Genomic DNA, 18,883 nt, shown 5'->3' with positions numbered 1-18,883 from the left:
TTTTCTATTATTTTTTCTCTCTCCCTGCTACAGTGAACGTGTTTCGTGAAAACTTAGTTTTTATGTTTTTGTCCTCTAGGCATTTTTTTTTATTTGCATAGTCACGTTTTTTTTTTATTTGCATCACAGCTCAAGTCGCCTGAAGCCAAAACAGCTGTGCATGCTCGCTTACGCAAATTTGTTTGGAAATTTACCCTTCTCTGCTGATTCTGCTCAAACGATTGATCTTTCTCCCTTCTAGGAAGTCTTTATTCCCTTGTTTTACGTCTACTGTAATAATGTCTCCCATTCCATTGGCGAACGTCCTACTGTTCGGTTGACCCAATCTGAATTGCCAGAAAGGATGGTGTCTAGCAACTTAGAGTGTTTCATACTTAAAACGCATCTGAACATTTTGACTTTTCCTTTGTGATAGCCCTAGACAGTAGGGTCGAACCAAATTTTAATATAGCTTATTCTTTGATTAATTTTAAGACTTTTTCCAAAGAACAATTTTTTTCAAGGAAAAGTAAAGAACCCGATTAAACCAAAAATGAGCAAAAATAAAATAAAATAATCTACCAAGCATAAAATTACCACAAGTCAGTATCGATAAATAAATGAAACACAAAACGAACAGAAATTGCAATAAATAACCATGTCAAACTCAAAAAGAGCAAAAACTAACATGAGTAGAGCTCAAAACCCCTATGCCTTCCCAAGTTCAGAACATAATTTGCACTAACTGAAAAAATAAATAAATATTTTCACTTTTATAACTTTAGTAAGTCAAATATTATTAACATTTTAAGGAATGAATATCAGCATATGTATATCAAACTGACAATGCACATTCATTTGTATTTTTTTCAGTAAATTGCAAATTATGTTCTGACTTTGGGAAGGCATAGGGGAATTGAGCCCAACTCATGTTAATTTTTGCTCGTTTTGAGTTTGAATCGGTTATTCATTGTAATTTCTGTTCGTTTTCGGTTTTATTTATTTATCGATGCTGACTTATGGTAATTTTACGCTTGGTAGATTATTTGATTTGCTTTTTGTTCATTTTTGGTTTAATTGAGCTCTTTACTTTTCTTTGAAAAACTTATTTTGTGGAAAAAATGTTTTTAGATTAATTTCTTCTCGTTTTATATTGACATAGTCTTTTTAGGGAAAAAGAAAATAATAATCTAAATCTTTTCAGTTTTTCTTTAAGAATTTATAGTTCGGCCTGCTATTTGTATGCTGAAGAACCTTTTTCAACAATTTTTAACAACACAACCTTTTCACAATCTAGACACAAATGGTAATGTTTAGTTTAGTTTTATACCTCCTCTAGTTGACCTGAAATAGAAAACCTGATACCCTTCGCAAAAAAAATCTATGTATGCTGGAAAGCTTGGATACACTTACACTCTTTTGATTTGGTTAAATTTCAGGAGCAAAAGTAGTAATAGAAGTAGCTCTGAAAGTTTGACCATAATACCCTCAGTCGATCTTGAGATACTGCTGAGATGTCTTTTTGGCAATTAGCAATAACACAGTGCATTTTGATTTAATCTTAAGGCAACATTTTGTTTTCTAACATAATGGGCAAATGGCATAACTGTGGGGGGGCGTGTTGACCTACGCATTAGCCCTAGATATACAGTCACAAGACTTTTCAGCTATGCTGAACAAAATAGTTATCTTAAATTTTGATCAGAAGTGTGTGGAAAATTATGAAGTGATTGTGAAAGGTCTTGTGACTGTACAGCTAGGGCTATTGCGTTATTTTAATATAGTTACAATATTGCCCAAAATTTTCGCCTCAATACCCTTAGATTTATTAGTAGTATTAATAGCACCAGTAGTGATAGTAGTAGCAGTAGGAGTAGAGTTAATAGCAATAGTCTTAAATTTAGTAGCAGTAGTAGTAGTTGAAATAATAATAATAGTAGCAGAAGCAGTAGTTGTAGGAGTAGAAGTAGTAGTATTATGATGCAAATATTGTCTTTTGGTTAGTTCAACATCCCCCATAAGAAGTAGATAACTTCGAAGACCACACTGCCCTTCCATGACGAAAGTATAAAACTGTTGATTATCTGATAAAACTGATTATCTGTTATATATGTTTATAAAACTGTTGAGTTTTACTGCTGATGATGAACACTGTATATGTGTTCGAAATATCCAGTAAAAATTTTTTATATGTGTTCACTGTCAATTAAAAGGTTTCATCCCTATTTTGAACTGTTATACTTCCCCCACAAGAAGCGTTGTAAGTTTTAATTTCACATACGAAACTGTTCCTAAGATATTGCTGATACCTTTGACAACCTGCATACGGGTGGCAGGCTGTCCGTACTACAGAAATTTTCAGAAATGTTCTCTGAAAATTTCACCTTCATACCCTTAGGCATAGTTGTAATAGTAGTTACAGGTGTAGTCTAACTACTCAATACAATTAACCCTTGTTATGATATCGTCGATTTGCTCTTTTTAACTTGTATAGTCGTATACTTTTTGAAATTTTCTTCTTAATACCCTTAACCTTACAAGTAGTTGCGATAGAAGTAGTAATTGGAGCAATAGTAATAGTAGTAGAACTAGTAAATGTTGCAGTAGCATTAGTATTAGTAGTAGTGTGCACATATTGCCTTTTGGTAAATTGATCATCCCCTTTAAGAATTCTCTGAGAGTTCCAACTTAATATACAAACCAATTCTCAAGACACGCTATTTCGGCAATCTAAATGCACATACTGTCTTTTGTTAGTTTATATTTTCCATCTTTATTCCCTCGAATTTTATCTTCATTGACTTAGCCTTAGTAGTACTATTACCACAGTAATTTCGGTAGTGGTAAAAGTTGTTACAGTGTAATATTAGTAGTAATAGTAGAAGTAGTAGCAGCAGTATTATTAGCGGCAATAGCATGTACATATTGCCTTTTGGTTAGCTGAACGTCGCTTTCATGATGCCCTAGAAGTTTCACCTAGACACGTTAAGCCTTTCCAGAAATATTCTGGTTGATATGCGCTATTGACAGCCTTTTGATGCCTTTTCACCTTAATACTCCAATCTTTACAAGTTGTTACAATTGAAGTAGTAGTTGGTTTAGTTTAGTAGCATTAGTAGCATAATGAAAAGTAGGAGTGGTATTAGTGTTATTAGTGATAATCATATATTACCTTTTTGTCAATTGATCTTCCCCTTTAAGTATTCTCCGAAAGATTCAACTTAATACCCAATTCAATTCTTGAGATGCGCCCTTTTGACAATCTACATGCACATAGTGTGTTTCAATTTAGTTCAAATTCCCTCTCAATAATCTGTCAAATTTTCACCTTCATACGTGTAGCCTTAATCCTACTAGTATCATAGTAGTAGCGGTAGTAGTAGTAACAGGAGTAGCAGCAGTATTAACAACAGTAGTAACAGGTACATTTTGCCTTTTGGTCAACTGAACATCCCACTCATGATGCTCCTGAAGTTTTCTCTTGGTATGATATGCTGTTCCAAAGATATTCCTGATACGCCCGTATCAGCAATCTGTATACACATAGTATGTTTTGATTTAGTTCAAATTTCCCCTCAATGTTTCTTCAAATATTTTTTTAAATATCCTCAGCCTTAGCTGCAGAAGTATTAGTTTTAGTGATAGTAGTAGTAGTAGATATAGCACTTGTGGTAGAAGTGGAAGCAGCAGTAGTTGTAGTAGTTGTAGCGTGCAAATATTGCCTTTTCGGTCAATTGATCATCTCCCTTATCATTTCCTGAAAATTCTAAATTAATGTACTCAGTCATTCCGAGGGACAAACTTTTGGCAATCCATATACACATAATATGTTATGATGTAGTTCAAAACTCCCCTCAACATTCCCTGAAAGACTAATCTTAATCCCTTTCGTATTTTGGGAAAGTCTAAGTCAAACATGCATACCTCTTCTTAATAACATATGCTATATGTAAACAATGAACAAATTGCATAGCTTGCAGCCCTTGTCCTGAAGCCTCGGAGGGGGGGGGGGCATCCCCAAACACATAATTTCTGAGCTTTTCAACAATGCTGAAAAAATTGATGTCTCAAAACTTTGTTTGGATGGTTGTTTTGGAAAATGATAAGCGTGGAGGGGGGGAGGTACCTCTGTCAAATCACTTTGACTCTTAAAAAGGGGACGATAACCTCCAATTTAAAATCAAATAAGATCCATCTGAGGTTAATTCAACCACCCATTCCATAAGAACCTTATATGCCTCAAGGGCAAAACTTTAAGCCCTTGCTCCAGGGTTCTGGGGGGTTGCTCCAACCTTGTAGGCATTGTCATATGTTCTTTCGACTATTTTGAACAAAATTACCATCGCACAATTTCAATCAGACACATTTGGTGAAAAGAGGGGTAGCTGTGGCTAGTTGACCTCTATCACTATTTGCTCCTAAAAGGGAACTAGAACTTCCAATTTCAACCAAATGAGCCACCTCTAAAGTTTATACAACCATCCTTTCCGTAAGAACCTTAAATGCCCCAGGGGCATAACTTACAACCCTCGCTGTTAGGCTCTGGCTAGCGGCGCTCTGATCACTTTGACTCTTAAAAAGGACATTAGAACTTCTGAGTCCAATGAGTCTCCTCCAAGGCAAATACGACCACCCTTGCTAGAAGAACCTTATATGCCCTAGGGCTACTGTTGGGCGATATCTAAATTAAACGATATATCGGAAATTTTACTTTCGATGTTCAATATTTGATGTATCGATTTTGGTATTTCTGATCAATTTTTTGCTCATATTAACTTTGGGGTTTGGCAAAATTCAATAACAACATTCGCAAATAAAGAGTATATTGCACATTTTGATTTAAATTTTAATTGTACATTATCAATTTTTAAATAAAATCAATAAATTTCCATTACATGAATGAACCCTAATTTCGAATTACTCGGGCTCAGGATAAAGAAAAATAAACTACTGGCCTTGAGATTTGGTTCAGCCTTTCAGTGATTAAAAAAAAAACTTTTTTTTCGAGTGAACGTAAGGAGCAACATTAAAACTTAAAAAAAAAGAAACTTTGTCATATGTAAGGGGCATAACCCCCCTCCCCTCTATAACTCGCTCTTTACGCCAAAGTTTATTTTTGTATTTTAAAAATCACCTGACTCTAATTTAACGGCTCTTGTGTTTAAAGATTTGTTCTTAAATAATTGGGACAAAAAGTTAAAATTTGCGTAAAGAACGAGGTATTGAGGAGGGAAACCCCCCTCATACACAGGGTAATTTCTATCCGTTTTAATGTTGCTCCTTGCTTTAAGTTGAAAAAATTAGTTTTTTTTATTTAAATTCTGATCGTTTTTCAAATAGTTCTGGAAGATCCACCTTTTCTCTCCATTGAAAATCTACCCAAAAACTTTTGGAAAGTTTCTCCCGCGTAAGATCCCATCTCCCCCCCCCCCAGACAGTTCCATTCCTGCTGAAAATTTTCTATTAAAAAAGGGTTCTTACGGCAATTCCGTTTTGAAAAAAAGACTGGTTTTTCTTATAATTTTTAATTTTTATCCTGCGGAAATTCACCTCCTCCACGAAAATATTCTCCAGACAGCTTTAACTCCTTTAAAAATTTTACCTGGACTATTTCCCTGGAATATATTTAAATATAAAATTGAATTTATAAAGAGAAAGTAGATCAAATAAAATGAATTCGTAAAAGAATTCTGGTAAATTTCCCTGTGTATAGTTTCCCTTTGAAAGCTCGTCCCCAAAAACTTCCCTCCTCATGGAAAATCCTCCCCTTGGAAAATATCCCCCTCAGAAAGTTCCTCCCACAGAGAAATCACCCGCTACCAAAAATGTGCTTGGTTTTCGGGGGTGGGGGGGGGCTTAATGCCCTCCATCACTTTCGACGCTTAAAAATTAGAAGTTTCCAATTTTCAACCAAATGAGTCTCTTCTAAAGTTTTACAACCATCCCTTCCATAAAAACCTCTAATTCCCCCACGGCATAACTTACAACCCTCAACCCCAGGCACTGGTGGTTTGTATCAACCCCAAAAGTCTTGTTATATGATCTTTGGACTAATTTGAATAAAATGACTGTCAAAATAAATTTTGAATAAAAATTTTTTTATTCGATGCATTTCGGGAAAACACGACGTGTTGAGGAGGGGTAGTTGCCCTCAGATCACTTTGGCTCTTAAAGAGGGTACTAGAAATTCAGATCACCAAACCAATGAGTCCCCCCTAAAGTATATACGACCACTCTTTCTATAAGAACCTTATATGCCCCGGGGCATGACTTACAACCATTGCCCCGAGAGCCGTGGGGGCGGGATTGTCTTCCCCAAAGATATAATTATCTGGACCCTTTTACTACTATGAACAATCTTGCTATCTCAAAATTTTGATTGGTATCTTTGGGGAAATGATGAGTGTGGGGGGGGGGACTGGTTTCTCTCAAATCGCTTTTGACTCTTAAAAAGCGCACAATAGCTTCCAATTTCAAATCAAAAGAGCCTCATCTGAAGTTTATACGACCACCTATTCCATAAAAACGTTATATGCCCTCAAGGAATGACTTTATCAGCAGGGTACTGGGGGGTTCTGTTAACCTTAGAGGCATTGTTATATATATCCTTTCGACCATTTTGAGCAAAATCGCTACCTCACAATGTTAATCAGATTCGTTTGATGAGTAGGGTTAGTTGTGGGGGACTTGCTGCCCTCCATCACTTTTGACTCTTAAGAGGGAACTAGAACTTCCAATTTTCAACCAAATGAGCCTCCTCCAAAGTTTATACAACCATCCCTTCCATAAAAACCTTAAACGCCTCCGGGGCAAAACTCACAACCTTCGTCCTGAGGGTTATGGGGGGTTGTCATCTTCAAATACGCAATTTCCAGAGTCTTCAACTACGTTGAACAAAAGGGAATTTTTTGGAGAATTGGTGGGTATGTGGGGGGGGGGATATTCGCCCTCCGATTACTTTTGACTATAAAAATGGACACCAGCCCTCAAATCACTTTCGACTGTTAAAAAAGCCACTAGCCGTTTCAATTTCCAATCGAATGGGTCCTTTTTGAAGTTTCTACGACAACGCTTTCTATAAAAGTCTTATATGCCCCCAGGGCATAAATTACAACCCTTGCCCTGAGGGACGGGGGGATTCGCCCTCCTCAAAGACGTAATTTCTGGACCTTTCAACAACGTTGAACAAAATGGCTATCTCAAAATTTGGATTGGGTGTGTTTCGGAAAACGGTGGGCGTGGGAGGTGAGTTAGTTGCCCTCTAATCACTTTCAACTGTTGAAAAGGCACTAGCCGTTTCAGTTTCCAATCGAATGAGTCCTTTTCTACGACAACTCCTTTGATACTAAGTGCCCTGGTCTAAGACAACAAAAAAATAATAAATAAATAATGCGTTGTGCCAACAACGTCCTTTACTTAGGCAGCGCTATTGCACTGCCTGTAATATGCAGTTGTTCAATCCAGTGTTTGAAACTATCCTCTGAAAATTCATTTGGACAACTTCTAGAATATCTTCTTCAACTTTTTGAAGTGCCAGCGCTTCACAGCCATACTTGACAACTATCAGTATTGACATTTCTAGTACAGAAATGTCAATACTGACATTTATACGCTTAGTAATTATGATGGTAATGAAGAGTAGGAAATGAGGATTAAGATGCAATCGTATATTGTAATTTGTCAATTGGTTTCCACTCTTCCTTTCCTTTAAGTACATTTGTTTAAAATATTTAGAAAATGGTTAAATAGTTTCTAGATTCATCAATTCAAAATAATCTTCAACTATTCGGATCTAAACGGTCTAGCCGTTATGTGGTGCCCGGATACACTCATGAAAGTTGGACGGATTAATTCGAGAGTAGCTGGGGCTTCACCATACCAAAAGGGGTGTGTTTTTACTGACCTAGAAAGCTCAGGTGTCAGTATGAAATGTCAGTATTGACATTTCTAGTTTAAAAAAGATAAATTTCCTTAGGAATGCGCAGCATTGCATTGAACTGATTGAAAGGTCAGATTAAAGAGTTGTAAGTGAAGCATATTTTCAAAAACAAATACAACGATTTTCTCATTAGCCACGGAAGCGGAAACTCGTTCTGTTCTTGAATTAGCATTTTTAATTTTAAGTCTAATACGCTTGCTTGACCGTTATAAGAAGTGGCCCTACGATTCAATTTAATAGTGACAGAGCTACATTTAGGATTTTGCTAAGCACATTTCTCGTCCTGGTTAATGCTTAATAATTTTTGTTTTAAATTGTACAGGCGCAATATACTTTTTTCAACATAATTTTACCCACACAATATAATTTTACCAATGCAATTTTCTTTTTATTTCCTATTCTATTCAAAACCTATTCAACTGAATTTAACTTTTGAGGTCTTTCTCTTTACCGTAATGATGAATTGTTGGATTGATATTGTTGAATTCCATCAAATTATGATTTAACTCCACACATCGGAAAACTTCCTAAGACATTTTCTACGGAATACCATGGAATCTACTAATCAAAAAGTTTCTTTTTTTTTCAATGATAAAAATAGTTTTCGTTATTTTGCATTAATTCTTTAGTATAACAGTCTGTTTTTTATTTCAAAATCGATTTTTTTTAGTGTTTTTTTTTGTTCTTTTTTGTTTTTTAGTGTCATACCTTTATGGTTACTTAGTGATAGTGACTTGTTTACTGTTGTGTTTTCTATTGTCTTTGTCGTGTCTGACCTTGAAAATTGACTGTGCTGTATGACTCCCCACTTTTTGACCCTTTCCCCTCCAGAAAAGGAAAACATATTTCAAACATTAGGCTCCATAGAAAGTGGTTCAATCCCACTTTCTATGGCTATAATGTGAGAAAGGTTGAGAAAGGCTAGGGGATATTCTGCGGATGGAGGATGACAGATTGCCAAAGATTATTCTTTTTGGCCAACCGCCGTGGGCTAAATGCATAGCAGTTCGTCCACGGTTGGGGTTGGAGGATATCGTAAAGAAAAACTTAAGGTGAATGGGAGCTTCCTCGGAGGTTGTAAACAGGGAGGCTTTGAATAGATTGGGTGGAGCCAGGGCGTGCGTAGCTGCGTTGGCATCAGGCGACTTGACGCCGTAGGGAGTTATTAGTAATATATATGTAATTTCATATGAAAGAAAAAGAATTTTCTTGTACATAATTTACCCCATTTTGTCCCGACAGCTTACTGTGTTCTTTCTAAATAGATTTGCGTAAACTTGTTTGCTCCCAAGCATTTTTCTTTCTTGCTAATGAGTTTTCAGCGCCTTCTCGTTCTTCTAAGCAGTATTCTTTTCTCTCTAGAAAAATGTCATAGGTGCACACAGAAAGAATCAAGTCAAGGATAACTTAAGACTGGAGAAGCCGATATTCTTCCTACTCAGTCTAATAAGAAAACATTTAATATCCTAAAAACAGCAAATCAGTTTTACAGTTAAAACCGATAATGTTTTTTAGTTTTACAAAAAAAAAAAAATAACGTTAATATTTTCTGAAGGGTACAACAGAATGCGTCCCATAGTTTTGGGAAAATCCGCCCTATTGTTTCTTTTTTGGATTTTTTGGTTTGTTTGTGAGATAGAAAGGTTGTTTTATTGGAATCTCTAAAAAATACATTTGCTTTAGTTACTTGTTCCATAGTTTATATGATGGATAGGTAGTCTAGTGTCAAACAAAGCTTTTTTAAAAAATTTTGTTCTTGGGTGTTTTCTTATTCTTTCTGGCGTAAAATAATAAAAGATTTGAACTTCGAGCTTTCTAATTTTTCAGGGCGAGTTTATTTTTAAGGGCTTAAAGATCGAGTATTTTATTTAAAAAGGTTGTTTAACTTTTTCTTTGTTTAAATCGCTAAAGATTTATTTCTATTTGACAGTATTTACACTTTGTCAAGTATGGATATTCCACTCAAAGGAATATAGGTAGCAAAATTTGTCGAATTACCCTTCCGAAATACTATAATATAATAAAAGTTTCATCTCTAGAATCAGCCCAAAAACAATTCCAATAATTGAATTTTTGTATGGAAAATCCTTAATTTTAAGCCAGTACAAGAAAACTTTTCCGCTAAACATAGAGAATTCAGATTGCAGTTAATGCTATTTTTTATATATATATATATATATATATATATATATATATATATATATATATATATATATATACCCAGAAAAAAATATTTTGTTTCATCGAGACCCATATACCCGGATTCTCTTTCTTTCTTTCTTTTTCTTTGTTTTGTAGAGAAAAAGGGTTGTATCAAATGCACACAGTTTTTCTTTACAAAAAACCTTTATATTTTTTTTATTCTATTATTTGAATAAAGCTTTTTTACATTATAAAAAATTTCCCCCAGCTTTATTTTTATTTCTTTAGGTCCTAAATAAAAAAAAATGAAGTTTTATTTTTTTAGGCTGATTGACAAGTTTTCTTGTTTTTATTTTTTCATTAATTAATGGAAACATCAAACTTGCTGCTAATTTTTGGTCTATAACTTTTGCTAACTTAGGAGATACCAGTGAGAAGAAAGTTGCATTAGAAATCATTTATGACAGTAGGGAATCCCCAATAAATTTTTCATATGTGAAGCCGCATATAACGGAGTGAGCAGAGTTGAATCAGAGTATAAAAAAAAACAGAAAAATTCTTAGCTTCTTTAAAACACAAAAATCGAAACCAAAGAGATTATTTTCTATTGAAATTGTGAAACTATAAGCCCTTTTATGGATGGCAAGGCCATCCCTAAAATTAGGACGTTTATGCTACAAATTTTGTATCTTCGGACCTAAAAAATCTGAAGATACCTTTGGCAGGGGGTCATGATTCTTCATGTATGGTGTTTGCAGATACTTTGATTGTTTGCATTTGATACTTTGAATATTTGTGGTGTTTGCAGATACTTTGGTGCTGATTCTTCATGTTTGGTATTTGCAGATATTTTGATTTTTAGTATTTGATACTTTGATTGTTTGCATTTGATACTTTGATTGTTTGATTATTTGTGGAGTTTGCAGATACTTTGGTGTTTATTCTTCATGTGTGGTGTTTGCAGATACTTTGGTTAGCTTTTCTTTTTGATAATCGATTTGAGGTGAACTATGTACAATATAATGAAACTGTGGTCAACAAACCAAGTCAGATTGGAAAACAAAAAATGGTAAACATGCATTAACGCGTGACAAAAAAAATGAAGAATGACAAACAGTTAAATATTTAATGTGTATTTTTCTGTGATATTGTAGTATTTCTTATCTCGATTGCGTATGTCATATGCCAGGATTTGGCGAGATTTGTGTCTACAAGTTCTTTTGCAGACATATATACAAACGAGAGAGGACTAAAGTGGCCCTTCTCTAGATGAGTTGAACATTAGTGGCCTAAGAATCGCTGTTTTGATATTTTAATTCTCTCATTGGAAAATTCTCCTCCTCCCTCCCTCTATCCCACCCCTAAAAAAAGAAAAAATACAGATTAAAAAAATATCTCTGCCCTTGATATTCTTGCGAAGGAACGTACAGTTTTTGCGTGGAATAACTAAATAAAAATCTGAAGGATATTAATCAAACAGTTCGTGGTAACGAACTGTAGTAAGGAGCGACCCGGCTCAAAAGTAAACGAAAATCTAAAAAAAAACGGAATTTTTATACCCAAAGATACATAAAAACGAATCGGAATTTTATGCTGATTTTAAATATATAATTTTCATCAAATTTAGTCTTTTTCATCAAAAGTTATGGGCCTGAGAAAATTTGCCTTGTTTTGGAAAATAGGGAGAAACATCCCCTAAAATTCATACGATCTTAACGAAAATCACACCATCTTATTCAGCGTATCAGAAAACCCTATCGTTAAAGTTTCAAGCTCCTATCTACAAAAATGTGGAACTTCGTATTTTTTGCCAGAAGACCGATCACGGGTGCGTGTTTATTTGTTTTTTTTTTTTGTTTTTTTTTTTCCAGGGGTCATCGTATCGACCGAGTGGTCCAAGAATGTCGCAAGAGGGCTCATTCTAACAGAATAAGTTCTAGTGCACTTTTTAAGGGACCAAAACAATTGGATGGCACCTAGGCCCCCTCCCACGCTCGTTTTTCCCCAAAATCAATATTTCGGATCAATATTTTGAGATAGCCATTCTGTTCAGCATAGTCAAAAAACATAATAACTATGTCTTTGGGATGACTTACTCCCCCACAGTCCCCGGGGGAGGGGCTGCAAGTTACAAACTTTGACCAGTGTTTACATACAGTAATGGTTATTGGGGAGTGTACAGATGTTTTTCAGGGGGATTATTTTGGTTTTGGCGGGGGCTATGTGGGAGGATCTTTCTTTGGAGGAATATGCCATGGGGGAAGAGAAATTGAATGAAGGAGGCGGAGGGTTTTCTACCATTATTATAAAAAAAAAAACAATGAAAAAATAAATATGAAAAAGTTTTTTCAACTGAAAGTAAGGAGCAGCATTAAAACTTAAAACGAATAGAGATTATTACGCATATAAGGGGTTCATATCCTCCTAAATACCTCACTCTTTACGCTAAAGTATTTTTAGTAATTTCAACTATTTATTCTACGGCCTTTCTGATTCAGGGGTCATTCTTAAAGAGTTGGGACAAAATTTAAGCTTTAGTGTAAAGAGTGAGGTATAAAGTTCTAGTTGCCTTATCAAGTAAACGAAAAATCGGAGGGCAACTAGGCCTCCTCCCCCACCCCTTTTTTCTCAAAATCGTCTATTCAAAACTAAGAGAAAGCCATTTAGCCAAAAAAAGTATCAATATGCAAATTTCATTTTAATAATTTATGTGCTGAGAGTCAAAATCAAATATGCATTAATTCAAAAACGTTCAGAAATTAATTAAAAAAAACTAGTTTTTTTTAACTGAAAGTAAAGAGCGACATTAAAACTTAAAACGAACAGAACATACGCTCTTTACGTTAAAGTTTTTTACTGTTAGATAAAGTAGAATTGAGAGAAAGAGTCTAACTTTAGCGTAAAGAGGGGGGCGTTGAGAAGGGATCAGCCCCTTTCATACACGGAGTTATTTCTGTTCGTTTTAAGTTTCAATGTCGCTCCTTACTTTCAGTTAAAAAAACCAGTTTTTTTATTTAATATCTTAAAGAAACTGCTCCTAGACGTTCTTTTATTTTATCTAATCTTACACGTTTTTTCGTGATGTACAAGGCTAATGTGGCTCAATGTTTGTCGCTACTTTCGCTTTATATTAATTTCTTATTTTTTAGATATGATGATTTTCTCGAAAGACTTGCAAAAAGAGAGAAATATGACATGGGTATAACTTTCACGGATTTCAAAGAATTTTTCCAGTTCTTAAACAACCTGGATGATTTTGCAATTGCTATGAGGATGTATACACTGGCTGATAAAGCTATTTCAAAAAGTAAGGGTTTTTCTATGGTTTGTATATTTTCTACTCATTTGAGAAAGACATAAGACAGATAGTTTGATTGTTTCTCGATTCTTATAATTCTATGCAACGAATTGGTATATCTAATAAGAAATAACAGTTTGAGAATTTCTTGGCCTATGATTGTATGTGATCACTTTCCTGATTTCAGATTTTTTTGAATTCATAACCTTTGAATTTTAATAGCACGGGAGTGGTAGTTATTTATCCTAAATCTGGGTGAAATAGATTTAAATTGTCAATATTTTTCTTCACTGGAACCCAAATTTAAAATATGGACAAAAACAAGTATCACTACAAAATTTATATTTTGAAAACTAATAGCAAGAATTTTTGTTTAAAAGATAAGCCATTGATGAGAGAATTTAGAAAAAAACAAATGCTAAAGAGGTCCTTGTAAGGCTTAATGCCTAGTATAAAAGTAATAAAATAATGACACGAAATATGTGTTAACCCCCCAAATAACTATCAATGGTAAAAAAAGGAAGTAATAGTAAACTGAGAGAAATTTCTGCTACCAATACAAATATCAACAAATACACATCGAGGAAAGAAAACCATATTGAAAAGAAATTCTTTCGCATATCTCTTGAACTCAGAACATGAGTGGCATTTCCGAGCATCCAAGAGTGCCCTTTCCGAGTTCAATACAAATAACTACAAATACACATCGAGGAAAGAAAACCATATTAAAAAGAAATTTTTTTGCATATCTCTTGAACTCAACACATGAGTGGTATTTCCGAGCATCCAAGAGTGCTCTTTCCGAGTTCAATACAAATAACAACAAATACACATCGAGGAAAGAAAACCATATTAAAAAGAAATTCTTTCGCATATCTCTTGAACTCAACACATGAGTGGCATTTCCGAGCATCCAAGAGTGCCCTTTCCGAGTTCAATACAAATAACAACAAATACACATCGAGGAAAGAAAACCATATTAAAAAGAAATTCTTTCGCATATCTCTTGAACTCAACATATGAGTGGCATTTCCGAGCATCCAAGAGTGCCATTTCCGAGTCCAATACAAATAACAACAAATACACATCGAGGAAAGAAAACCATATTTAAAAGAAATTCTTTCGCATATCTCTTGAACTCAACCCATGAATGGCATATCCGATCATTCAAGGGGAAGCTGTTACAGCCGTTAAAAGCTAGAATTTTGGCAATTTTAATCCAAACATGGCACGGAGTCCCAGAATGTTGAAAACGGCTATAAACTGGATGGTGTAAATAAATGGAAAGATACTCAGCGAATGTTGGAAAGGAAGACAAAACTATCTGGAAGTATAGTAGGTAAATTAAAATGTGAATATGAAACTGTAAATATCACCAACTGATGTGAAACAGCAAGTGTCTTTTAGAAGTCCAAATCGAATCAAAATAAAAATATTTTATTTTACTAGAAAATTGGCCCTCTTGTCAGAAATCTGGTATTCTAAGTGAAGATAACTATGGAAACGTTATAAGCCATACCGTCTGACGATAAGAAATAGAAGACTAAGTTAGTTTGTAAAACACGTTTAATGCATTTAACGTTAGTTTAACGCAGTTGGGAAAAAATATACTTCAGCTTTTTAGCGCACAGAAATTCCTAGGATTTTTTTTTCATTTTTTGTGGTGCTGAAACGGCAAATCACTTTTAGTTCAGTCAATGAAATCATGAATAATGATCTCTTGACTAGCATTAGGTCTATAAGGTGTGTGAACTATCACTACATTTGTACAGGCTTTTGAAACTGAATTTAAAAAATGAGATACCAAAATACTTAAAAATCTTGTAGATTAATATACAACCACTGACTAACCCTTTCAAGCAACTCAAATGATATTGGAAGCTAGTTGAATTTCAGATCGTTCATAGGTAAACAGAGTGATTTCGTCAGCAATAGTATCAAGTTCCTCATGAGATACAATACCAATTTGTAATTCATACTGCATTGATTTAGAACCCTTATCTGAGTAATAATTTTCGATTTTGCTCCCAACATCTGACAATGGCCCTTGAACTTTGTCTTAATACTAACCTGTCACCAACCCTGTGTAAGGTGGCTTTTGCACTACGTACGTAATTCTCTGTGCAAAGTGATTAAGCTGCGATAAGTTAAGAATAAACTTTCACAGTTCAACAAGTTTTTTCACACCTTAGGTTAACAAAAATACTTTAAATTATTATAATCATCCTCTTAAAACACGTCAATCATCTCGAGAAAACTGTTCAAGTTCATCTCGAGAAAACTGTTCAAGTATGAAAATGTAGATCGCAGATGTACATTACAGCTTAGATCGAGCGCGAAAAGTTATCTAGGAAAGTGTTATTAATTATTTTCAACATTTATTAAATACTAATTCAAGAAGTTCGATTTGTTACTGATCTTTTGGCTTTTTCTTAAAATTAAACCTACGTAATATAAAATTCCAAGGAGAGCTCGAGTCTCCTTGGCATTGTCTACGCTACGAAAAAATGTGCTTCGTAACATTAAATAACGTAACGTAAAGTCTTTAGTTATGCTAGCGTGAAAGGTTTCACGGTGTAGTGTGAAAAAACTATAATTGCCTAGCTTTATGATAAACTAAACATTTGGCAGCTACAATGAAGGCTTCAGTGTACAATTTACGATTCATTGAGAGTGTACAATTCCGTTTTTCTCTGTTGCTTCTTTCATATGTGTGTCGTCTTTTGAATTTCATGTACAGATGTATCAAACAGTTCGTGGTAGCGAACTGTAAGTAAGGAGTGACTCTGCTCAATAGTAACCGAAACTCTAAAAAACAGAAATTTGATAACTAAAGGAACATCAAAAGAATTGGCTTTTCATGCTGGTTCTAATTATATAAAGTTGATTAAGTTTTTTGTTACTCGCTAAAAGCTACAAGCCTGAGAAAATTGGCCCAATTTTCGAAAAAAAAGGAAACATCCCCCCAAAAGTCAAGTTACCTTAATGAAAATAACAGTATCAAATCCAGCATATCAGAGAACACTACTGTAGAGGTTTCAAGCTTCTATCTAGAAAAGAAATGTGGAATTTTGGATTTTTTGCGTGTGCATTTTTTTTTCTCAGGGGTGATCGTATTGAACTAGTTGTCCTAAAAGATTGGAAGAGGGCTCATTGGATCTGAAATCAAAAGTTTCAGTGCCTTTTTTAGGTGGTCAAAAAGATTGGAGGGCAACTAGGCCTTCCCACGGCCGTTTTTCTCCAAAATCCTTCTATCAAATTTTGAGATAGCGATTTGAACATAGTTGAAAGGTCCAATAACTATGCTTTTGGGATGATATGACCCCGCAGCTCCCTGAGAAAATAGGTGTAAGTTATGCAATTCGCACATTGTTTACAAATTTTATTTGATGTTGGAAAATATACGGCAAGTTTGTGGATGTATTTTCTGCGATGGGGGGGGGGGGGGTATTTTCAACGGGGATAATTTTTTACGAGGAAGAAAGTTTCCAAAGGGAATTATCCAGGTGAAATTTTACAGGAAGTGGGTGGGGGGAGGGGAAGCGGATATCCTGGCATAGATTTTAAAAACATTCGGAAATTAAATAAAAAAAAATTCAACTGAAAGTAAGGAACTATATTAAAACTGAAGGCGAACGGAAATTACTCCATATATGAGGAGGGCTGTCCCTTCCTCAACCTTCGCTCTTTACGAAGCACCTATCTGGAAAAATGTGGAATTTTGTATATTTTTTTTTTTTGCCAGAAGAACGATCACGGATGCGTGTTTGTTTTTGTTTTTTTCTAGGGGTGATCGTATTGACCCAGTGGTCCTAGAATATCGTGAGAGGCCTTAATCAAACGGAAATTGAAATTTCCAGTACCCTTTATAAATTACCAGAAAATTGGAGGGCAACTAGGCCCTCCGCGCCCCTTTTTCTCAAAGTTGTCCAATCAAAATTTTGAAATAGCCATTTTGTTCAGCATAGTTGAAAGGCCGACTAATTATGCCTTTGGGGATATCATGCCCCTCCTCACAGCCCCTAGGGAAAGGTCTTTGTTACAAAATTTGCCCATTGTTTACGTGTATAGTATTTGTTATTGGGAAGTATGCACACATCTTTCGGGGGAGGGGTGGAATTATCTGTTGGTTTTATTTTCCACGGGGATAATTTTCCGTGGGCAGGGAAGTTTTCAGGGGTTAATTTTTCAGGGGAAATTTTAAACTGGAGGGATTATTCAGAATCCCTATACGAGATTTTTCTTATGTCTTGCCTTCTCCTTGCTGACTCAATTTTACGCGTGGAGATGTTAAGGGTAATTGTCCGAGATAAATTTTCACAAGGATTGAAATGTCTAGAGAACAAATCCTTGAAGAGGAGGGATTTTTCGTAGAGGAGTAGCCAGATTTCCTGGAATTACTTAAAAAACGATCAGAGATTAACTAAAAAAACTAAGTTTTCTCAACCGAAAGTAAGAAGTAACATTAAGACTTAAAACGAACAGAAATTATGACGTATATCAGGAGGGTATCTCCTCCAGACCACCTCGCTCTTTACGCTAAAGTTTGAATTCTGTCCCAATTCTCTAAGAACGACTCCTGAAATACTATGTTCGTTTAATTGGAACAATAAGAAGCTTTAACAAACGTTATAACTTATACTTACGTTATAACGTTATAACGTTATTACGTTATTTACGTTATTACGTTATAACGTTAATACTTTTAAAAGTATTAGCAAACTTTAGCATAAAGAGCGAGGTGGTTTGGAGGAGTAGCCCCCCTTAAATACGAAAGAATTTCTCAAGTCTTTCTTGAAGAGTTGTGACTAAAGTCCAGCTTTAGCGTAAAGAGCGAAGGTTGAAGAGCTGCCACCTCATAAGCCATGTCAGAAAATTTCCTTCTCTCCCCCACTTTGTGTAAAACTCCCCCTGTAAAAGTCTCTCTGGAAACTTTCCTCCTCGTGGAAAATGAAGAGGCTTTCAGTCGAACATTTTTTTAAATGTAATCAAGGGTTATCTTTTCTTTTTTTTTGCGCTTTTGCTCTTTTCCCTATGTTAGACGATTATAAGTAAATTGGAATAATATCCAAATAAGTTTTTGGCTTTAGTACTTCTTGAATGTCCTAGCTGGGATACGGATATAAGTTGATTTTCCCTTAATTTTACAAAACAAACAATTTTTTTACATCTTCCTTCAATGCACTATTCTATCTTACGACTCAATCTAGAAGTCTCATCGTCACTAATTCTGCAGTTACCCCAGGGGGGGACAATGGAGAAGTAATTTTGGATTTTATAGCGAATGTTTATTTTTTTATTAAAAATGGGTGTATTTTTAAAGGTGAATTTGTCCGAGCTGTCAAAATATGCACAGGGGCAGTATTAGCACCTCACGTTGTTGATACAGTGTTTGCTCTCTTTGATGTGGATGGTGATGGAGCTCTTAGCTATAAGGAATTCATTGCCATTATGAGAGATAGACTTCACAGAGGTGTAAAGGTAGCTCCAATTTATATATTACCAATTCATTTGTTTATGCGTGT

At 34.9% G+C, this 18,883-nt stretch overlaps 2 protein-coding genes across 2 annotated transcripts in view; one reads left to right on the top strand and one right to left on the bottom strand.

The window, feature by feature from the left end:
• The window catches only part of LOC136034486 (protein phosphatase methylesterase 1-like), a 219,045-nt gene that overhangs the window by 89,000 nt on the left and 111,162 nt on the right, over nucleotides 1-18,883 (bottom strand). The gene's annotated exons all lie outside the window — the stretch shown is intronic.
• LOC136034483 (calcium uptake protein 3, mitochondrial-like) overlaps nucleotides 1-18,883 on the top strand; it is an 83,916-nt gene that overhangs the window by 61,763 nt on the left and 3,270 nt on the right. Inside the window, exons 10-11 of the mRNA XM_065715698.1 lie at nucleotides 13,210-13,367; nucleotides 18,682-18,839. Coding sequence (XP_065571770.1) covers nucleotides 13,210-13,367; nucleotides 18,682-18,839 — 316 coding nt within the window. The remainder of the gene's footprint in view (nucleotides 1-13,209; nucleotides 13,368-18,681; nucleotides 18,840-18,883) is intronic.

This window comes from Artemia franciscana, chromosome 13 (assembly GCF_032884065.1).
Source record: "Artemia franciscana chromosome 13, ASM3288406v1, whole genome shotgun sequence".
NCBI classification, from domain to species: Eukaryota; Metazoa; Arthropoda; class Branchiopoda; order Anostraca; family Artemiidae; genus Artemia; species Artemia franciscana.
Note: the sequence above shows the minus strand (reverse complement) of the source record. Positions and strands in the feature narration are given on the sequence as shown.